The 23936-nt window shown below is 45.4% G+C and overlaps 1 protein-coding gene across 1 annotated transcript; it reads right to left on the reverse strand.

Moving 5' to 3' along the window:
- Positions 1–10801: 10801 nt before the first annotated feature.
- Positions 10802–12237, reverse strand: Defb136 (defensin beta 136). Its single transcript, XM_057786862.1, has 2 exons — positions 11744–12237; positions 10802–11113 (listed from the first exon to the last, which is right to left on the reverse strand). The coding sequence occupies exons 1-2, from the start codon at positions 11796–11798 to the stop codon at positions 10941–10943; spliced, it is 228 nt and encodes a 75-aa protein (XP_057642845.1). The 5' UTR covers positions 11799–12237; the 3' UTR covers positions 10802–10940.
- Positions 12238–23936: the final 11699 nt, after the last annotated feature.

A 23936-nucleotide genomic window follows, 5' to 3' on the forward strand; every position in this document is an offset into this window, starting at 1 on the left:
CAGGAAGCTGAAGGCTCAAGCATGGCCCAGAATGGAAGAATTCAGGCGCTCCCACTTAAGGAATGGTGCGATGGCTAATCTTGACTGTCAACTTGACGCGCTTGGGTAGAGGGAACCTCAGCTGAGAAACTGACTCCATCAAGCTGGCCAAGGAGCACGCCGGTGGTAGCTTTTTCTTGACTGCCAATTGGCATAGCAGGGCACCGTGCTCAGTGGACAGTACCGTCTCTAGGAAGCTAGCTGATCGTGAATGGGAGCAAGTCAGTGAGGAGCATCCTCCTGTTCCTGCTTGAGTTCCTTCCCTGACTTCTCTCCATGGTGGGCTATGACAGGCAAGAGGTAATAAACCTTTTCCTCCCTAAATTGTTTTTGGTCCTGGTATTTATCACCACAACAGAGCAAACTAGAACAGGTGGTGTTCTGGTCACAGGTCACAACCATGGAAACTTGTCACGAGTGATTCCCCACGGCAGTGTTCCAGGTGGAGAAGGTCAGGTGCTTGAGAGTGTGTGTGTGCATGTGTGTGTCCATGTACGTGATGGTGGTGGTGGTGTGTGTGTGTGTGGTGCGTGTGTGTATGCATATGGTGTGATGTATGTGTGTGTATAGCTGGTGTCATGGCAACCAGATTCTGGGGTACACTCCTACACTCCTAGAGAGGCATGGACAGAGAGAGTTGCATTCCTGTAACCCCCATGCCCTCTGCTCCCTTTCTCTGGGAACACTATGAACTTTCTGTTCTCCAGTCCAATGGAGACCTCAGACCAGTTTTGTTTTCTTACTGAAATCTGGCTTCCCAAAAGAAGTGACAGCCTGGTCCCTGTCGCATGTGCTCAGGCATCAGGAGCTGTACCCAAAGAGATTCCATCCCATCAGCACATGTCGGGACTAGAAAAAGTCAGATGTAACAAGCCAAAAAGTTTGTAAAAGTAATTTAAAGTTAAATGTCAGGAAGACCAAATGTAGCTGGTGGATCTGATAACCAGAGTGAGGCAGAGGTGCTGAACTACCCATGTGGAGCTACGCGAGGAAGTCGGGGCAGATAGGTTATAAGTTGGAGGGGAGAGTCAAGGAGAGCTGGGAGCATTTTGGAACACAGTTCTCAAGTGTTTTGAACCATAGTATCTCAGTGCCTTCCAACAACACACCTTCACCTTTCTCTATAGCCAGCAAAGTGTGGCCGTTCCTCTGGACCAGCTCCATCTGCACTTCACACACCTATGTCCTTAAAACATGCGATAGGGAAATGACCTAGACGGTGACATGGGTTGGAGAATTTGCTGTGGAGTGCCAGGATCTGAGTTTGGATCCTGGCATCTCTGTAATAAGCCAGGGGCAGGAACATCCAAGCTTATACCTCAGCACTAAGGAGAGCCGAGACAGGAGGAATGCTAGAGCTCACTGGCTCCCAGCTTAGTTGGGAGGGGGACTGGGAGAGGGAGAAAGGGGTGGGGGGGCAGGGAGAGAGCTCTACGTACCTCAAAAGAATAAAGTCGAGAGTGATAGAGGAAGACACAATTTGCTCTCTTCTGGCATACATGTGCACACACACACCACACACATATACACCATATTCACACACACACACACACACACACACACACACCAGAAAGTGTGGCATCTTCCCAGCACTAAGAAAGACGGTGCGTGTTTGAGGTGATAGATGTGCCAATTGCTCATATCTGATCATTGTACACTGTATATGTGTATCAAAGGTTACCTGTATCCCAGAAATGTGTAAGGCTGCTTTGTGTCATTAATTAAAAAAAAAAAAAAGATCTGTTTGGATGATAACATGTCTGGCACGGGCTCTGGGAGCTGAACCACAGTCCTGGAGAAGAGCAGTTCTCACTCTTGATTGTGGAGCAGTCTCTCCAGCCCTAAGCAATTTATTTACAACACTTCTTTGGTATGCATAGGTTGTTTATATTTGCTAGAAGCAAATTTGCATACTAATGAGATCAGTGTACTTGTTGGTTCTTACATAAAGAACTGAAGTTGGACTGGATATTTGGTCCTGCAGGATATAGAACATCAATAGCTTTCAAAGTTGATCTAGAGTTTGAATTTATAGTGCCGCGATGGTTGCAGAGTGTATTGGTTAGCACTCTGGACTCTGAATTTCTAATTTCCTGTGTTTCACCTAAGCACACAGCACAAAGAGGCAGAAATGTGTTTAGGGCTGTTTCAGAGACCGTGAGAAATTCTCTTCTAACCTGGAGACAAAATTCACTTGGTGATCTCTTTCGATTTCATTTTATTTTTATTTATTCATTTACATCTCCAGCAGATTTACTTTTTAAAATAAATGGCCTAAGGGGTGGGGGGGGCACAGAAATATGGACTAGAAAATGAATACAAATGGGTGTGAGCTTGCTAATTCTAACTACAAACTCATATAGAGGGTGCTGCCCTGTCTAAAACACAACAGATTCAAAATGAGCTGTTCCCTTAGCAAGGCTGGAGATCCAGTCACAGGTGTTTGGAATTGAGGATGCAGTCCTTGCTTTGGTGTGGATCATTGGTTGTTTGGCACAGTCGGTGCTTTTAGACAGATTTGAGCAGAACAGTGACCACCCAGGTAGAAAGAGATAAAAAGTCTGGTGTCCTGTGTCTTGAATCCTGTTGCATCTCTTCTGAAGTGTCTGCATTTTTAAATCACTGTCTTCCAGTCACATGAGGTTGCTTTGGAGCAGAAGCCTGCCAGTCGGTTGCTGCGGGCCTCCTGGGGGAGGGGCTGGAGCTGCTCAAGCAGCAGGAGGGCTGGTCTACAGAAGCTGTGGCACAGCTGTCTGTGTGTGTGTGTGTGTGTGCGCGCGCGCGCGCGCGCACGTGCGCTTGCGCACTAAGGCATGTGTACTAGGACTACTTGCTGGAGTCTGTTCTCTCCTACCCTTGTGGGACCTAGGATTCAAACTCAGGCTATCAGTCTTGTTTGCAAATGCCTTTACTCATGTTTATGCCATGCTAATAATAGATGAAGCCTCTAAGGCTGTGAGCCACCCCAATTAAATGTTTGCCTTCCTAAGAGTTGCCCTGGTCATGGTGTCTCTTCACAGCAATAGAATGCTGACTAAGACACCCACTATTTTTTTTTTTTTAAACGAAACCCAAGTCAGCAATTCAAATAGCAATTTTGAAAATCTGGCATTCTAGCAGATACACACTGACGAGTAATGGGGGGGATATTAAAGGTCTTTGTTTTTCAAAATCAAACCATTGTGTTTCTATACGAACAGAAAACTTAGTTTGTGTGGTAGCTGTGTGTCCTCGAAGGATCACCGACCCTCCTTTTTCAATGTTCTCAGCCAGCATCTTTCCCACACGAGTAATGGGAGGCGGTATCTGCTGAAGTCAGAATATGGAAGGAGAGAAGTCTAACAAAATCCCAGAAAGCTCCTGCAGGCATTCGGGAGCATGGTGGAATTGTGGGGTCTGGGGCCTCAAGGGCCCTTCTGTCTCAGGTTAGTGTCTGACCATCTGTCCCATGGTGCAGATACCTGTTGAGAAGAGGCGTCACTGGGCTGGAGCCTTTACAGAGGCACAGGGACTGGCTGAAAGACTGGCCGGGACGCTGTTTACTTGGGAGAGCATCCAAGGTACTTTCTTCACCTGCTGTCCTCCGGGGGAAGGGGTGACCTAACACAGGTGTTTTTCGATGCTGAACAAAATCATCCACTTCTCGCCCGATGATTGCTTCTTCTCCTCTTCCTCCTCCTCTTCTCTTCTCTCCCCATGTTCCCCTCCTCCTTCTTGAGATAAAGTCTCCTGTCTCACAGGCTGGCCTTGAACTCACTACGTGGCTAAGGAGAATCTTGCTGTTTTGATGCTCCTGCCTCCATCTCCTGAGTGCTAGGATTATAAAAGCTGAGCACCACCATAGCTGGTTTATGCTGTGTTGGGAATGGAGCCCCAGGTTTCACGCCTGCAAGGCAAACACTCTACCAACCGAGCTACGATCCCGGCCCTCAGCTAATCATTCTAAAGGCAGGTGCTTGCAGCGCACACATAATCACAACATGTACTGTCCTGGGTAAGGGTAGAAAGGCCAGTGGGTGTCCTGCGATCCAGCATCTGGGAAGTCCAGTTGCCTTTGGGAAGGTCACTGAGCCCCTGTTCACACACTCAACAGGTGGTACATTCAGACTGATGGGGATAGAGAAGCCAGGTAGAGCTGACTACCCTCCCAGGTCGCCGCTAGAGGGACCCTGGTAACAAACATGTTACACATTTGTGGACTGCTTCCTTCATGTGGAGCATGAGCACTGATCTAGTTGTTCACTGGATTCTTACAAGGGCTTGGAGAGGAGAACAGCTGCACCCCCCTTGGTAGATTCCACACCAAGCTCTAGAAAGGTTATACAACTACGCTTAAGGTCACATACTGTGGAAGGTTCTAGAGCCTGCACCTGTGTGAACAATGGCACGAACACCATCCTTTTTATTTTTTTTTAAATTGATTTTTTTGAGCTCTACATTTTTCTCTGCTCCCCTCTCTGCCTCTGCCCTCCCCTTCAACCCTCTCCCATGGTTCCCATGCTCCCAATTTACTCAGGAGATCTTGTCTTTTTCTACTTCCCATGTAGATTAGATCTATGTAAGTCTCTCTTAGGGTCCGCATTGTTGTCTAAGCTCTCTGGGATTGTGGTTTGTAGGCTGGTTTTCTTTGCTTTATGTTTAAAAACCACTTATGAGTGAGTACATATGATAATTGTCTTTCTGGGTCTGGTTACCTCACTCAAAATGATGTTTTCTAGCTCCATCCATTTGCCTGAAAATTTCAAGATGTCATTATTTTTTTCTGCTGTGTAGTACTCCATTGTCTAAATATACCACATTTTCCTTTTCCATTCTTCAGTTGAGGGGCATTTAGGTTGTTTCCAGGTTCTGGCTATGACAAACAATGCTTCTATGTACATAGTTGAGCACATGTCCTTGTGGCATGATTGAGCATCCTTTGGATATATACCCAAAAGTGGTATTACTGGGTCTTGAGGAAGGTTGTTTCCTAATTTTCTGAGAAATCACCACACTGACATCCAAAGGGGTTGTACCAGCTTGCATTCCCGCCAGCAATGCAGAAGTGTTCCCTTTCCCCCACAACCTCTCCAGCATAAGTTGTCATCGGTGTTTTTTATATTGGCCATTCTTACAGGTGTAAGATGGAATCTCAGAGTTATTTTGATTTGCATTTCTCTGATAACTAAGGATGTTGAACATTTCTTTAAGTGTCTTTCATCCATTTTAGATTCCTCTGTGGTGATTTCTCTGTTTAGGTCTGTACTCCATTTTTGTTCTTTTGATGACCAATTTCTTGAGTTCTTTGTATATTTTGGAGATCAGCCCTCTGTCTGATGTGGGGTTAGTGAAGATCTTTTCCCATTTTGTAGGCTGCCGTTTTGTCTTGTTGACTATGTTCTTTGCTTTACAGAAGCTTTTCAGTTTCAGGAGGTAGCATTTACTAATTGTTTCTCTCAGTGTCTGTGCTACTGGGGTTATATTTAGGAAGTGTCAATGTGTTCAAGTGTACTTCCCACTTTGTCTTCTTTGAGGTTCAGCATGGCTGGCTTTATGCTGAAGTCTTCTTTGATTTATTTGGACTTGAGTTTTGTGCATGGTGATAGATAAGGATCTATTTTCATTCTTCAACATGTTGATATCCAGTTATGCCAGCATCACTTGTTAAATATTCTTTTTTTTTCCATTTGACATTTTTTGTTTTTTTGTCAAAAATCAGGTGTTCAAAGGTATGTGGATTAATATCCGGGTCTTCTATTGGGTTCCATTGGTCCTCCTTTCTGTTTTTATGCCAATTCCAGGCTGTTTTCAGTACATGTACAGCATCCTTAAATGCTGAACCTGATGAGAAAAAGGCACCAGCATTGCCACCACGGTAGCCACAACGTCTGGTGGAATGAAGTGGCCTCCCCATCACCTGCAGGAGGCTTCTTCCACACCACTGAAGTACTAGTGTGGGCCACGGGGTAATGTGACCATGGAACAGTTTGAGTCCTAGACTTCACTTTCTAGACTGGGTAAAACGACTCTACAGGACAATGAAGGCATTGTGGCTGTGGTACCTGTAATATCTTTAAGTAGCAGAGGCTGTTTAAAGGGATCCTCCTGGGGTTGGGGAGGTGGCTCAGTCAATAAAGTGCCTGCTTTCTAAGCAGCAGGACCTGAATCGGATCCCCAGTATCCATGCAAAAAAACAAAACAAAACAAAAAAAATCAAAACCCAAACCACAATAACAAAATGTCACAGAGTCATGAGTATGTGTATAATCTCTCTCTCTCTCTCTCTCTCTCTCTCTCTCTCTCTCTCTCTCTCTCTCTCTCTCTCTCTCTCTCACACACACACACATACACACACACACACACACACAGAGCCTCCTCTGTCCTGTGGCTATTTGTGAGGTGGCTTTCCTTTATGTCTGTGTGTACCCAAGGCTAGCACAAAGGAAGGTGACTGAGAGAGCTCTGTGTACAGGAGTTGAACTCCCCCAGTGTCCAAGACCCATAAACAAGACTGAGGTGCCTCTGATTTGAAGGCTGCAGCTGACGCTCCGCAGAAGCAGATTTGTGTCAAAGTAACCGGAACCCAGTGCCGTCTCTGCTCCTCCCGATGCTCCCTCTGCTGGCCTGGAGCGACATGGCTGATAGGAACCGGATCCTCAGATGAGGTCATTTGTTATGGTGGCAGGGGACGGGAGGTGGTGGGAGCAGGGGCCATGCTGTCTGCTGTCCCCTTGCTGGCGCCACAGGGTGGACAGCCTGGGTCTTGTCTGGACAGTGCCTCATGCGGGGGGCGGGGGTGATGAGAGGGTACGGGGACTCCCGAGGTCAGGGAACGCGAGGCAGCCCGTGCTTTGTTGGGAAGTCTGGAAGAGAAATGGGAGCGCAGTTGAGAGGCTGAGCCCTCCTCTTCTGTTGTTTCCTCACGGTATTGGGGTCTAGTTGGCCCCGTGTGGACCCTGAACTAGCCTACAACACGCAGAGGGGACCATCATGCCGCCCCCCCCCCCCCCCCCCCAACATCTGAAGTCTGCTTTATTCTGCAAAGCTTCTGGTGTTTGCCATTATCCTAGGCAGTCTCTCCAGCTTCTCGGATTTTCGGAGGCCGCCACCCAGGAAAGCTTGGCTATTAGAGCCATTATTTTTCTGGAGCGATGTGAACCACTTCCTAGTGCTACTTACAGATGTCAACATGTGCCAGCCTATGCCCATGTCCATACACATGTTCCCAGAGTGTTCTCAGAATTCTTCATCCCCCTCATCACCCAAACAGCTACTCCCCTACTTCTGACAGTGCTGTGCTCCTAAAGTCCAAGTGAGTGGCAGCCAGTGGGGTCCCTGTCCTGACTAACTTCTCTTCTTCATTGTTTTGTCTGGGAGGTTGCCTGCAAGGCTGTGCTGTTGTGAGTAGCAGAAGCTGTTCTCAGCTTGGGTGTGCGGCCAGTATAATAACACCCCAATATTGGGCTACTGAGATGACTCAGGGGTCACCTCTGTTCCACCCCCAGAACCTATGTGCACAAAGAGATAGAATGGAAAAAAAAAATGTACAAAACTGACTTCTGACCTCCACGCATGGGCTATGGTGTGTACACACGCGCGCGCACACACACACATCTTTGTAGAAGGAATCTCAAGGGTTTTTATTAACATTTGAAAGGTTTTACTTGAAACTATCAATTCAACCTCTAAAAATTTATTATCTGTTGTTTCCTGATTATTTTCCTTTTTGACTCTTCTGTGAAGAAATGATTCCTCTGATGTCATCTATGATTATTTTCAATTACATTTGTATTTTATTTCAAGTATGACAATGTTAAAGTAACTCTCCAGCTCCCTCTTTGTAACTCCCTACCGCTGCTTCATTTTGAGTTTAGTCCAGGGCAGTACGTGCAATGAACCTCCAGTCTTAGGTGCAGAGAGCTGGCAAGTGTTCCTGGACCTAATTACAGAACATCCTTGACTTTCCTTTTCTACTTGACAATGCTTCGAGTCATTTGCTGTTACTGCTTCCCTTTGTTAAGTCTGGATAACGGGCTCCGAAGTCTCGAAGGGACTCAGGCTCACTCCTCATCATCAGAAATTCTGATGCTTGAGGATTAGTCTCTGTGGTTTGAAGGTTTAGTGGGAGGGATTACATGCGATTGTTGAATTGACAGGAAGGGGCGGCGCAGCTGCTGCATTCCAATGTCTTTGCCTTTCCATGTGTACATACTTTTTGGATTCCTTCTCCAAAGGTTTCTTTGTTTTGTTTTGTTTTATTTTGTTTTGTTTTGTTTTGTTTTGAGACAGGGTTTCTCCATGTGACAGCCCTAGCTGTCCTGGAACTCACTCTGTAGACCAGGCTGGCCTCAAACTCACAGAGATCCTCTGCCTCCCGACTGCTGGGATTAAAGGTGTGTGCCACCACAGTGACAGTTGTGGTGACACACGCCGGTAGGATTTGCTGAAGGAGGCAGAGGCAGGAGGATCACGAGTTCGAGGTCAGCCTGGGCTCTAGTGGACACATTCGGTCTCACTCAATATCTCTGGGTCATCAACTTACATGTGTCTGTTCTGTGGCTATTGTTTCCCATCTACAGACAGGCAGCTAGAGTTTGATAAGCACCTTTTCTAATGCCCCTCAACAAAGAGAGACAAGGAATTGAGTCCAGACAGATGGCTTTCAAGTCTACATTCATGTGCAATTAAAATAAAACTCCAATCAAAGCATTACTTTTGCTAAGGGTCTTCATGACCATATACAGCCAGAAATGGATTCTGTCCTCATAACCAGTATTAGTAAACTGTCTCTCACCATTCCATTCCTTTCCTCCCTTTATTGCTGTGAAGTTTGTATCCAAGATCATGTTTTTTTAGCTCTGTTCGGATCTTACAAACTTCAGGTGGGAAGTGGGAAGAAACCCGAAGCCTGTGCTTGCGCCTCCTGCTGACAGAAGCAAAAACTAGCGGTTGGCCTTCTTACCCTGGTAGTTTCCATTGTCCAAACCTCCAGGGTTGAGAGAACCCCAGAACTTTCAAAGACCAGCACCGCCTCAGTGGGGAAGGGGTCAACGGTGGATTGCATTAACTTTTTATCTATGTTCTTTTTAGTCTTACCCAAGTTGGCAAGTGTCCATTTTCCCAAACAGAAGAGATAAAACAATTCTTAATTGTGATCCATCACCAGACGTGTAACTGGCAAGTCTCTCCCCTCTCTGAACTCAGTTTTTCACTGGTCTTCAGCCAGATGTGGCAAGTGTGTGGTGTGTGTGTGCATGCGTGTGTGTGTGTGTATATATGTATTGTATGTGTGTTTACACATGCAGACAGGTGCTAGTGCATGCGTAAGGCCCTTTCCTTGTACCATGTGGGTTTTGGGGACCAAGCTCAAGTTAGTCAGGTATAGCATCAAGCACCTTCACCCAAGGAGCCATACCGCAAGGCTCCCTCCCAGTTCCTTTTAGCTGTACAGTTCAGTGCCATTTTAAGCGTAGACATGGTTATGCAATGAGTCTTTAGAATTTTCTCTAGCAAAGTCTATTCTGTTACTGAATTCTGACTGCTGCTTTTGACCAAAGGAAAGAAAGCAACCGACAGTTGAGACCTTAGAAAAGCCTTGGAATTCTCCAGCACGCCCACCGTAGACTGGAACCTGGTGTGCAAAGACTGAGAGAAAGTAAAATGGACGACAGCTGCCATGTGGTGGCGAGAAGGAGCCATCATCTGTAAAACATGCTTTGTGGCGCTTCCATACAAGTCAGGAGCTGGAAAAGAGCCATAGCCATGAGGACTCGTGGTAAGATGGAACATTCTGGTATTTACAGGGATTGGTAGGTGCTGAACTTGTAATCATCTGGGTTGGGTATTTATGACGGCTCGTGGTCATTCACTCATCAAGGGAAAGGATGAACCTGGAAGGCACTCCAGGGCTCCACACAGGCAACAGACCAGTGTTTGCACCCTTTAAAGTGGTTACGCCTGTTCAGTTTGTATATTACTTGTAAGTATATGTTTTTCAGGCCTGACCATTTGGTATTGGATAATCAATTGGTGTGCTCTTCCTTGGAGAAATAAATGATGATGATGATGATGATGATGACAAGAAAAAGAAGCAAGTGAAAATGGGCTGGGTTCAAATGCAGGACAAACTAATTTACTACTTGTGTGATCTTGGGAAAAAAATTATCATTTGAAGAAATCAGATTTTTGTTTTGAGGGGTAAGTAGTTTGATATATGCAAAAGCAGTTTAAAGATTGATAGCATCGTGGCAGCTATGGTTTCTACACTCAGAGAATGTCCTTTCCTTGGGTCTGTGGACCTGTATGGACTTTATTATTTTTGTTTAAGTTTAATTGAACTTTATATATGTGGTATCTATCTGCGTACTGTGTATATGAAGCGCCTGCAAAGGCCAGAAGAGAGCATCAGATCCCCGGGAACTGGAGTTACAGATGGTTGTGAGCTACCATGTGGGTGCTAGAAATCGAACCCGGATCCTCTGGAAGAGCAGCTGGTGCACTGAGCCATATCTCTAGTCCCAAGCAGGGATTTTTGATTTAAGACTAGAAAGAAAGACCAGGAAGTGTCGTTCACTGCAATGTTTTTCTTTGCCAGGAACATTTGGAATGTAGTAAATAGCAGATCTGCCAGTGCGATCCCCGTCTGCCACCCACAACCTCTTTTTTTTTTTTTTTTGGTTTTTCGAGACAGGGTTTCTCTGTAGCTTTGGAGCCTGTTCTGGAACTCCCTTTGTAGACCAGGCTGGCCTCGAACTCACAGAGATCCGCCTGCCTCTGCCTCCCAAGTGCTGGGATTAAAGGCGTGCGACACCACCGCCCGGCTCCACAACCTCTCTTAATGAGCCCTTGGACCTTGGAGACAGATTGGGAACTCTTTATTCATTCACATAGCTCTTTAATTGGAGCTGGGAAGCATACATAGGTCATATACCTTTGGATTGAGGAAGTACAAATTCATTGTCCCTTTTACAGCAGGACATTAGGTTGTTACAGAAGGCGACCCATATCCATCCTGGCCGACAGCCAAAGAAACAAACGCCGTTGACTGCGGTACACGTTTGAAATTCTACACCTTTATTCCCGACCGCACAGTTACCTGAAGGAATAGAGAAAAAGACAAATCAGTGTTCGGGAGGTGTGGAGCAAAGGCGGTCACATTGTTTTTTCCTGCTGGTGGAGGGTTTGGTATATGTTGATTCCCCTTTCCAGACACGTCCTCTGGCTTCCCTTCCTATCTCGGGGAGACTGTAGAGTCTAGGTCCACAACAAGCGGGCATGGTGGCACACACCTTTAGTCACAGCACCCTAGAGGCAGAGGCAGGTGGATTTCTGGGAGCTCAAGGCCAGCCTGGTCTACAGAGTGAGTTCCAGAAAAACCAGGGCTACATAGAGAGATCTTGTCTCAACAAACAAAAGCACAATTTAGAGGAGATAGGAATTTAGTGACTGAATAGGGGTGCACGCATCATGAAATGGGCTCCCCTCTTTAAAGATCCTGGGGGTCTTCAGTAAATAGTGCAAGATAACTCGTACAGAGAATGACACCCTGATACTCCTTACCCACATCCTCGCCCTAACCTACCGGCTCATCTCTTAGGGGTGGAACTTTCCGTGCTGGGCTTATGTTATTTATTTGGCTGTTTGCTTGCTTGCTAATTTATTTGAATTTTAGGATCTGAGCCCTTAGGAGACCTTTACATATTCAGACCGACAGTTCACCTCCTACCTGCAGGCAGAGAGATCACCAGGAAGAAGAGTAACCCTGAAAGATGCAGGTGCATGGTTGTGGAGAATGCAGAGCCAAAACTGCCCAGTTAGCTGTCAGGGAGCCTCCCGTATAGAGATGTTCTGGGTTAGGTGGGGCTGGATTCTGGCTCACTCTTCCGGGAAGATCACAGTTCCTACAGGGTTCAGAAGAAGAGGAGAACCCCGTGCCATTCAGCGCTACCTTTATTTCTGCAAACCACATGACGTGAACGCACTCAGCCAAGGGCAGAGTGTCTCCACCAGCAGAGCGGGACATCCCACGTCAGACCTAAGTACCTTCCCCCTCACCTCTTGAAAATTCAGGGGAAAAATGGCTGCATCATTTGCCTTCAAGTCACACCGAAAGCCCAGGGTCCCAGAAACACGATTCCTGAGTACAGGTAATTCAAGACTGGGTAGAATAAAGGTAAGGGGAGTGCTCACAGTGCTCCAAGAAACAAAAGGGTCTTAACATGTCAACAGGGCTTGACCAAGAGTAGAAGGATTGATATTAATTACTCATGCAGTAGAGAAGGGAAGGGTTCTCACTTACTCTTCTGTCCAGAGACGGATGTAGATGAAGCAAAGTTCCCAGGTGCACTTCCTTTTCCAAACAGTTGGCTTGAGATACCAATCACGGTGTGAGGACCTCAGGGGTCAGGGTAGAAGCTCCCATTTTGGAAAGGCCGAGTTGGAAGTCTTGCTGCTTTCTCATGGGAGGGCCAGTTCTGTTCTGGGTTCATGGTTGGATGCCTAGACTCAGAAGTGGAACTGGACAAGACGTCCCTGGAGCTAAAAATGTGGCCCTTGACACGAGCCATTAGCTTTGCTCTGCCCGGGGCCAGTGATGGATGACTGACAGTAACTTTGATTTTATTCTGCCCTTGGAGATAGGCTTGCGGCCAAGCGGCCTACACACTTCAGTCTGTAAGATGTCAGCAGAGTGCAGTTTTATGGGTTACACTCTGTCTTGAAGGACTACTCTCTTGACGACTTTATTCAGCATCTCAGCTCCAGCTGCATCTTCTCCAGAACCAGGTGCATCGTAGGAAGGATTTCCTCCTTTTGAGGATATGAGAATAAAATGAAAAATGTGTTTATGCTGGTATACTTTATTTAAAAAATATGAGTGCACATGTTCCCGTGCTCTGTGTGTGTGTGTGTGTGTGTGTGTGCAGTGTGCATGTGGAAGTCAAAGAACAACGTTGTGGAGTTGTCTCCTTTTACCTTTCGTGAGTTCTAGGGATGGAACTCCAGCGGTGAGCCCAGCTCAGCCATCTTGCTGGCACACATGCTGGTATACCGCAAGTATTCATTATTATTATTAAATAATCCACCGTAGTGGTCATCTTTTCTTTCTCTTTCAGAGACCTCCAAATGTCTTCTCGGTGATGGAAAACTGCTGAGAAACTCTTGCTCTGGTCTCTACTTGGAGTTAAACTCGGGGTGAGACCACAGTGGGTTTTGCATGGACGTGTTTTTGTGGCCAGTGGTGAGATGTCTCTTCCAAAGAAGGATTCTTTGCCATGAGAGTGCCTCTCATTGGACTTCTGGTCTCACAGAGTTTCAGTCTCATCCCAAACATCTGCTGTCCATGAATACAGGAAAGAGGCTTGGCCATTCTTTTAGAGATGCAAAATTAGGGCTCAGAGGGGTTGAAGGGACTTGCCTGGGGAGAGCAAACGCTGCGGGAGCTGTGTTCTACATGTGTACTTGTTAGTCAACAAACCTAAAATCATGTCTTTGCCTTGAATTCACACGCTGGACCACCTTCCCAAGAATGATGGATAACAGTATAACAGAAAGAAAAGATGTTTTTTTATAAAAACAGTCTTTCTCAGCATCACTAATTACCTAGAAATACTAATGAAAACTGGAGGTGCATATCTGCTTTCAATAAGAATGACTGCTGCAGAAAGACTAAAGGTGACAACTGCTGGGGAGGGTAAGGAAAAGGGGCAACATTTGTACACTGTTGGCTGGGATGTAGATTGGTAGAAACATCATGGGCAATAGCATGGAGGGTCTTCCAGAAATTGAGAGAGAATTATCTTGTGATCCAGAAAGATCCTAGTGAGAATTTATTAAAAGGAAATAAAATCAGCATGTCAAAAAGACAACCTAACCTCTACATTAATTGTGAAAACGCTTCACAATATCTAGGAGATTGAAACAACTTGTATGTCTATCAACTGATGACTGGACAAAGAAAATGGGGTGACTATGTTTAATATTAATCACCCCCAACATGAGTGAAACTGGAGATCCTATAAAGTAAATTAAGAAAGAGGAGTACCACGTGATCTTGAGTCGAAAACATTGACCCCTCACACAAGTTGAGAGCAGAATGGTAGTTCCCAGAGGAGGCGGATAGGCAGAGAGGGCCACGGGACATCCACTCCCTGGGAACTGGGTTCCAGTTAGACACAAGAAGTTCTGGTGTGCTATTGCATGCTAGATTGGCTAGAGATAACAATAATGCACTGTACATTTTCTTTTCTTTTCTTTTCTTTCTTTCTTTTTGATTTTCGAGACAGGGTTTCTCCGTAGCTTTTTGGTTCCTGTCCTGGAACTAGCTCTTGTAGACCAGGCTGGCCTCGAACTCCCAGAGATCCACCTGCCTCTGCCTCCCGAGTGCTGGGACTAAAGGCGTGCGCCACCACCGCCCGGCTGTACATTTTCTTAAAAGCTAGGAAAAGGGTTTTAAATGTTTTACCAGCTGGGCAGGATGGGCCACGTCTCTAATCCCAGCATTCAGGCGATGAGGAAGGAGGATCAAGAGTTTGAGGCCGGTCTCAGTGAATCAAACAAAGTGAAACAAAGTTTTCACTGAAAAAAGATGATAAATATTTGTGAATTCGAATATTTAATCTGACTTAAACATTGCACAATGTCTGTGTGTCCTTTTAATATGTAAGATTTTAGTTCGTTTTTGGGGACCAGGTTTTGCAATGTGCCTAGGCTGGCCTTGAACTCCCAATTCTTCTGTGTTGGGGTTTTTATTGTTAGTAGTACAGATATTCACTACCGCATGTGGAGATTTTTATGGACTTATCAGTTAACAAAAGTAATGAACAACCTCGACTAGCCACGGCCTAGAGAAGTGGTTCTCAACATGTGAGTTGAGACCCCTTTGGGGGGCATTGAATGGCCCTTTCACGAGGGTCACCTAAGACCATCAGAAAACACAGATATTTACGTTACGAGTCATAACAGTAACAAAATTACAGTTATGAAGGAGCAATGGAAACAATTTTATAGTTGGGGGTCACCATAACATGAGGGACTGTATTAAGAGTGGCAGCATTAAGAAGGTTGAGAACCGCTGGCCTAGAGGATCTTTGTTGACACACACCCTCAATCCTTTGGAATCCTGGAGATGTTGGGTGTGAGGAAGAGCTGATATGTGCTCCTCGTGACTCTGCTTGACTTGTACCTATTAGCAAGAGCACACACGTATCAGAAGGGAGATAAGACATGAAAGTTGCTAGCTTCTCATATCTGGTGAGGAGATCCCAGAGCCTAGATTATCTGCAAGGTGGTAGGGGAACCGACCTCACCAAGCTGGGTAGGTCACTGAATGGGGCTGCTCTAGAGTTCCACTCAGCCCCACAGAGTACCAGGTGGGGGGTGTCTGTGAAGAAGAGGAGAAAAGACTTCCGTCATTGCTTCTGGCTTCTTCAGAACGCTGAGTTTTTAACTCACAGGAACTGAGGACCTTACATAGCCTTTCCTCTGGTTATGGTAAAACTGAATATATATCCTGCCTTTAGGCCTTATCCAGAACATTCCATTCTCTAGTTACGTTCCTGCAGACCTGTATATTAGGATAAGCCTTGGAATCGCACAGCATCTTAAGGATGTAGGCACAAGATTTGCACACAATTAAGACAGTCAAAAGTCTAGCATGGAGGGAAGAGGGAATCACACAGCTCTGTCCCACCCAGGGAACTACTAAAGATTACTGTGGGGGTGCAGTCATTTTCTCTGGGGAGGTGACCCCTGGTAGGTTGTCCATGCTACATTGGATAGCCCTCCACCCATGCATATGCTGGCAGCACTAAATGCACTCAGGAGGTTAAAAGAAGACAGTGCCTGAAGTTAGGAGAAAGATGGAGTAGCATGGTTCTGGTGGGAGTTGGAGGAGATGGAGTAAGGGATGCATTTGGCCAAATGGTAAACATGTATGAAGTTCTCAAAGAGTAAATACAAGAGTATTTTAAAAAGACTTGGTTCAGAGCACAGTTTCGGGACCCTTGACAATCTATGATCACTGAGAGGCAACTTCAGACTGAAAACCCAAGGCCAAGCTGAAGAAGCTAACTGGCCACACAGAACATTGCTCAGGTACAAGGCAAGCCAACCAACCAACCAACCAACCAACCATCAATCACATTCTGTATCAGGGCAAGTTCAGTAAAGGTTGTAAGATCTGGTTGTCCAAGTGTCCAGGAAGCATAGCTGCCTTAAGGGATTGTGTAGCCAGATGAAACCAATATTCCCTTTGATAAGAGAAAAAAAGTTCCTGGTGCTTGCTTTCAAGGCTTCATGCGCTCATACCGTGGGATAGCTGCCCAGAAGTCCCCAGGGCTCAGGGCTGCTTTTCTTGGCTCCTGCCAAATGTCCGCAGTGCCTTATTCTTCCCATGGACATTTTAACATCTCCCTTGTTCTCAGAGCTCTTAACACAAGCGTATCAAGCAAGGCTGTGCTTATTCCTTGGACTTCTGGGAATGGCGAGGGGCTGAGAGAAGGGGCAGCTCCACAGTACCAGACGGGAATCTGGCTTGAGTTGTCAGCCTTAGTTACATGTCTGAAGGGATCCCTGGCCCATTCTTCTTAGACCCAGTTTCTGCAATAAATGAGACACAGAGCTGATGTGGAAAAACTTCAGAGGATGAGGTTTTTTAGAGATGTGTGAGAAGGAAAAGCTAACAGAGCAGCTGAAAGCAAACGCTCCAGAGATTGAGAGAAGATTTGGTTCAGTTCCGTGGGGTCAGTATTTGGGCCACTCTACATTCATTATCTGTATTTCCAGAGGTGTAGAGAAAATTCCCTTCCAGTAACATGGCTAGAAGAGACTTATATGAAGTTATAATTTCATTTATTTATTTATTTGTGTGTGCGCGCGCGCGCGCGTGTGTGTGTGTGTGTGTGTGTGAGCGCGCGCGTGCGCAAACACATGCCTGGGTGCAGTCACTCACATGTGCAGCCACAGTGTCATGTGGAGGTCAAAGAACAATTCTCAGAAGTCAATTCTCTCCTAGCAATGTGAGTTCCTGGTATCAAACTCAGGTCACCAGGCTTGACAGCAAGCACCTTTATCCACTGAGCCATCTTGTTCCCAAGGTTATAATTTTAATATAATTAGATAAAAGTTTTAATATAATTTCATTAAAAGTTTTAAATGAAATATTATAGGGCAACATATTACACTTAGGAAGAAGCAGGGGAGAATTTCTGAAGGTGATTATGCCCAGAACAAAATCTTTAAGACTAAGTAGAAGGGAATATTCTAGAAAGTCCAGAAAGGGGTGACCCCCAAGGATCCTCAGCAAATCCACTGGAACACGGCATGAGAGTTTGGGGTGTGAACAGGCTTTCTTTGACACAGAATACGGGATACTGTTACAGGTGAGCCTGCTGAGGCTGATGGAGCCAAGTAGAGAAGACTACGGTGAAATCCCCACAGATGCAGGCAGAATGCATTGCGGGGGAAGAGGAGAGGTCGGTTTCCTGTCTGCTTAGGCCTCCTGAGCTCTTCTGTGCAGGATGTGTTTAGGGAGAGGTCAGAGCTGACGGAGCTGGGGGGCTTTTCAGTTGTTCCATCAGCTCTTAGGACAACACCCATGCAGGATCTCACATAGGAAGACTCCAGCCTGTGAAACTGTTAATAAGAACAATGATAATACCCAAGTTAGGATGTGTGTAGGGATGGCTGGAGATACCAGCATCTGGAGAAGAGACTGGACTCTGGGGGACATGTTACACGACCTGTCTTAATCCAGAGTCGGTCTCTTTATTTTTATTTTTTTAAAAACTACCTTAAAACACACAAGGGTTACATGAACAGAAACCGGGTCTATAGGATTGGTTCATAGAAATGCCACACCAGCTCCTGGTAAGAAATACTCACTAAGGGGGTTTATGTATTCTTCTGTTATCTGGTGCGAGAGGGGACTATGTGGTAGATTATGGAGACAGAAACATGGAAATTTTTATGCTTATGACTGGCAAAGCCATGGATACAGGATGCTTAAAAAACAAACAAACAAACAAACAAAAAAAACGACAAACCAACATAGCCTTCCCTTCCTCTTGCTCCCTAAAGAGCCCCCTTCCCCATTCCTCCCGATCAGATCACTGTACCCTGTTTTTTCCCTCTCCACTGCTTCCCAGCTTCCTACCCTGGCGATGGTCCCCCAAACTGATAGAGTCTTGAAGCCTGCATCTCTTACCCTGATCTTTGTAGTGTTCCAGTTAATTCTGAGGATTATCTGAGGACCAGAGGACATTTCCATAGCATGTGTTGTCATAAAGACAGGAGGCCTCCTCCCCGGGTCCAATAGTCTGCCAAGTGTTGAGGAGTGGGGATGTTTGCCCCAGGATGTTCTCTGTTAATGTGGCAGCCATTTCGACTTCCTTCTAGGTCTCCTGCAAGTGAGAGACAGAGCTCAGATGCTCCTATTTACACCAGTCCCATTTAGGGTCTTTTCATGATTTGTTCCTTACTAGATCCCAATGATTGCCCTAAGTGAATTATTATACGCAACAGGAAGCTAGTGATGCTAAATGAATACAGAAAAAGAAAGAAATCTATACACAAGAACTTTATGAATTTTGGAGAAAACCACTATATTTTGTTAATTATTTCCTGAATATTTTGTAGTTCATTTTTCCCCTTCCTTTGTAGTCTATTTTTTAAATTAATTAATTAACCAATTAATTAATTTGTTGTTGGTGGTAATCATATCCCTTGATTGCTTCTTCTTTACGTTTCTCTTTATGTTTTCTGTTTGTTCCATATGCTTAATGTTTTTGGTTATGACAAGACTTACTTAAAGCGTTATATATATAATATCTTATTTTAAATGAATAGCACCGTCCCAGTGTTCGGAGGAGGAGATGGGAGGGCCCTGGCCAGTCAGTCTAGCTAATTTATGAGCTCTCGGTTCAGTGAGAGGCCCTGCCTCAAACAAACAAACGGTGGAGAGTGATAGAGGAAGATTCTAGACGTTACCCTCTGGCCTCCAGGAGAGCTACATGAGCATGTCCCTGCCTCCCCCTCCAACCCACGAGCATGCCCCAGCCTCCCCCTCCAACCCAAAGAGCAGCTGACTGCCTGTTATCACAGACAGAAACTCTTTTTTTTTGCTCATCTTAACCGTTTGATGAAGTTCTGCATTTGGATACACAGTGGCCATGTCAAGTTTAAGAAATTAGGGCAATTCTTTAACACACAGTCCCAAGCCACTGAGTCCTGGAGGAGCGATTTAATATTGGTTGGTAGCTGGGCGTATCAGGAAATAAAATTGTTCTTCTCTGACAAAAGGAAACATTTAACCATTTACTGGCGAGTTTTCCTTGTTCTGCCTGACAGTGTGTTTCTTAATGATTCTTCTCTGACCTCAGCTGCCTCTGTTTTCGGCTCTGTGGCTAATGCCTGCTGTCTCGGTTTTATTCATGGGATCTTTTTCGCTCCAGGACTTCTGTTGTTTCAAAACAATTATAATCCCTTCTAAATTTCTAGTTTGAGTCATTCTATTCCTTTATTTTGCTGATTTCTTCAAACTGTCTTACTATATTTTTTTCAGGCTCAATGAGCTTCCAAAAAACAAGTAATTAGGGATTTTCACAGAGAAGCTGATACATCTCCATTTCCTTGAGGTCAGCTACTGGGAGGTGTGCGTGTGTGTGCATGCATGCGTGCGTGCGCGCGTGTGTGTATGTGTGTGGTGTTTTCTTTGTCTTTTTCTTTTTTTTTAAAAATCTATTTATTATGTATATAGTATTCTCCTGCATGTATGCCTGCCTGCCAGGAGAGGGCACCAGACCTCCTTACGGATGGTTGTGAGCCACCATGTGGTTGCTGGGAATTGAACTCAGGACCTTTGGAAGAGCAGCCAGTGCTCTTAACCTCTGAGCCATCTCTCCAGCCCCCATGTGTGTGGTGTTTTCTCTCCTTGGCTTATCATGTTTGTTGTACGCATTATGCTAGCATCTGAACATGTGAAGTGGAACTTATTCTTGTCTTTAACCAACAGTTCCGTCTGTGAGAGGGCTCCACCAGACAGCTGTGAAGGCATGTAGGTGCTGGTGCCCTTGGGAATCGCGTGGGCAGGCCTGGTGTCTGGGACAGCAGGTGTGCAGCTTTCAGTCTTGGGCCTGTGGGGTTGGGTCTAGAGCGTAAGGTCTGTTAAAATAGACTTCTGAAATGAATCCATGGGGGTCAGTTTGGGTCCTTGGGTCTATAGAGGTCCTGAAGGGTGGGCTTTGGGGATTGGCTTGATGTTGGCAAGCTCACAGCCTTCTACCAGAGCTCAGGATTACTTGAGAAGATAATAAATTCAACCATTGATTTTAAAGACCAAGAAGCTAGGTCCTATGCCAGGAGTCATGGCACAAGCCTTAATCCCAGATCCTGGTCCACACACAGAGTTCTAGGACATCCAGGACTACATAGAGGAGCCATCTTGAAAACAGAATAAAATAATTTTAAAAAGAAAGAAGGAAGAATCAAAGTGCGAATTTCAGGTGTTTGACAAAAATCTAACTGAGTGTTTAACTCCACACACCCACAGCCATAGTCACGTAAAAACACTAGTGTGTGTAGCACCATGCCACAGGAGGCAGCGACAGTCACACAGCTCCACTTTCTTCTGGGTAAACTTGAAGTAAGCTGTGGTATAATTCGGAAAGCCGAGCCTTATTTCTCCAGCATTTCATGAAGCAGACTTGGGTCAGGACCACTAGTGCTTTCTGGTGGGTGGTGTAAGAGGCACTGGTGGTGGAAGTGTGAGTGTGAGGAGGTGCAAGTGTGCCAGTGGGGAGGAGGTTCCCGCATCTCACACACACAGTCATACGCTCGTCAGAGCAGAAGGACAAAGGACAAAGGCTGCCATAGGAAGGCGGCAACAGTTACTAAGGATTTCCCCTTCTTCTTGTTCCTTGTAGATGCTCTATTTCTTGATCTCTGCATCTACTGAAGTCTACAATTATTTAAAAAAAAGTGTATGAGTCATCAGAATATTGGTTGCTGACTGTCACCAATTAATAATAATAACAGAAATAGCTATCATTCCCATATGCTTACTAGATGACGTTTCTTACAGTTATGTAGACATTCTAGAATCTTTTGTATGTATAGGTGTGTATGTGTGTGTGGAAGGGGGGATTTAAGTGTGCACATACCACAGCGTATATTGGGAGGCAGGATATCTCTTGTTTTTCCACTGTTCTGGGTACTCCAGGCTAGCTGGCCTCTGGGTTTCTAGGGAATTCACCTGTCTCTGGCAGGAATTCTGGGATTAGAGATACATGCCACTACACTGGGCTTTCGCATGAGCTCTGAGGCTATAAACTCGGGTCATCAGGCTTGCACCGTGAGAGCTGTCTGTCACCCACTGAGCCATCCATCTCCCCATCTCTTACAGAAAAATGAGCTCATGTAATAGTCGATACAACCACACGAGGGCGCTATAACCTCGCTTTACCATTGCTTTTACACCATTGGATTATTCAAAATAATGAGCTTCCAGGAAATGTGATGAGTCACATGGAGGTGACAAAACGAGTTCGAATTCAGGTACACAGGTGCCGTTTTCTTGTTTCTTCAGTTTCTTAGTGCTTTAACCCCAGTGGCAGAAGGGACTGGTAGGGTGACCTTAGTATCTTGCCATGAACGGCCACCCGTTTTTCAGCTACGAAGGATGGACACGGCTTCTTTTAGATCAGAAGAGCAGTGTGGCGGATGAAGACCATATTGGTACACCTCCCTTGTATTTCTCCCCCGTGCCTCTCACCCACAGAATCCTTCTCTAACTTAATCACACCAACTGTGCCACCTCAGGGGAGCTGCTCCAGGAAACGTCCCCGCACCCTGCTCTGCCTAAGTGAACCGCTGGCGAGCTTTCGGCTGCCTTCACTCAGCATGCGTAATGCAAGTGCTCAATTTAGGCTCAGGAAGACTCCGCAGTCCTGGTTAGATGAAAAAAAAATGGGGGTGGGGTGGGATTTGAACTCTCAAATCCCAGCTTTACGATTCTTCCTTGTCTAGTAACCACTCAGAAGCTGAGAACGCTCTGTGTGGAAGCAGGGAAGTCAAAAATCTTAGGTAGTCTTTCTTCAGATGCCCCTCAACTTGAGATGGACTTATATCTTAACAAAAATCATGGTAAGTGGAAAATACTGTAAGTTAAAGAGGCATTTAATATACATAACCTGTCAAATCACCTAGCAAGAGAGTATTGTGTCAAATATAGGTAGTTTGCTCTTGTGATTGTGTGGCTGCTGGGAACTGTTACCCGGCATCCTGAGAGTACTGTACCATACAGCCCTTGAAGAAGATAAAAATTTTAAAAAAGGAAAAACCTGCAGCAAATCTTCATACCACTTTCATACTGTAGTAAAAATTTAAAAATTATAAATCAAACTATTTTAAGTCAGGGGTTATCTCTAATAAAGAAACTAAAGAAGATCCTGCAAGCCATCTAGTTAGAGCAAAAGAACTTTGCTGCATTTTAGTGGCAATCTTAAGCAAAATAAAAATCAGTTTTCTATGAGTTAGCCAAGAGCAGGAGGTGTAAGAAAGCTCTGATGATGTCTCAGTGGTGGAGCACACCTTTAATCCCAGCACTTGAGAGGCAGAGGCAGACGGACTTCTGGGTTCAAGGCCAGCCTGGTCTACAGAGTGAGTTCCAAGATGGCCAGGGCTACACAGAAAAAACCATGTCTTGGGGGAAAAAAAGCCTGGATAAACCAAATTCCAGATGGAAATAAGCCTGGGATTAGAGGGGAAAGAAGATGAAGGTTAGACATCTGTGGATTTGGGGACCAGTTGCTTAGTCTCCATGTCTGCCTCCTAGGCTCCCAGACTCCATCTTCAAGTTTGGTGGAGAAACTGGAAGGCAGTTGATAGACAGAGGGAAAAAGACATCACTTGCCCTTTTCATGGCAACTGGAATTTAAGTTGCTGCAATAAGCGAGGCAAAGAGATGCAAAACAAAAATCCCCAAACAGAAATGGCTGAAAACAATAGAAACGATAGTGGAAGTCTGTTGAACACATTTCCGCTGGCCCAGCCTCACCTCGATCACCATCCTCGCTGCACCAGAAGTCAGAAGTGAACAAAATCAAATCCAAAGTAACATCTTTGTATCCACTCTTCTTCTATACGCAGTATATCCATTTAGAAATACTTTATTATCATTGTGTGTGGGCCTCTGAGTAGGAGCACACACGCCATGGCCAGCGTAGGGAGGTCAGAGGACAGCTGATGGGAGTCAGTCTTTCCTTTCTACCGTGAGATTCAAGGTTCAAGCGCAGGTTCTCAGCATCATGGTAAGTAATTTTACCCATGGAGCCATCTTGCCAGCCCTATAGACAGTATTTAGAGTGCAATAAATAACGTGATTTGTCAGGTAGTAGAAAATGAAAAAAAATACAACAATAACAAGAAAAAACACGGCTGATACACAACATTTTGGAAATTTTATTTAGTCCTTATTAGCATGTATTAATTTTGGGGCCAATGGTTCCATTATAACTTTCCATATAAGCTCATTTATGCTAGTCTCTACCCCCAAAGGAAACTAGACTCATCTGAGAATAAGAAACCTCAGCTGAGAAAATGCTTCCATTGGATTGGCCTGGGGGGGGGCATTTTATTGATTGATAATTGATGTGGAAGGACCTAGCCAACTGTGGGAGCTATTATTACCCCTGGGCAGATGGTGTAGAAAAAAGCAAACCTTGTAAACCGTGGAGAGCAAGCCTGCGAGCCGCTTTCCTGTCTGGTCTGTGTTTGAGTTCCTGCCTTCAGCGGCCTGCCTTGGCTTTCTTGGGTGAGGAACTGTAATTGAGACAGACGTATCAGCCCAACCGATGCTTTGCTCCTCAAGTTGCTTGTGGTTGTAGTATTTTATCACAACATCAGAAAGCAAACCAGGATAGCAC

Source organism: Chionomys nivalis, chromosome 12 (genome assembly GCF_950005125.1).
Source record: "Chionomys nivalis chromosome 12, mChiNiv1.1, whole genome shotgun sequence".
Taxonomy (NCBI): domain Eukaryota; kingdom Metazoa; phylum Chordata; class Mammalia; order Rodentia; family Cricetidae; genus Chionomys; species Chionomys nivalis.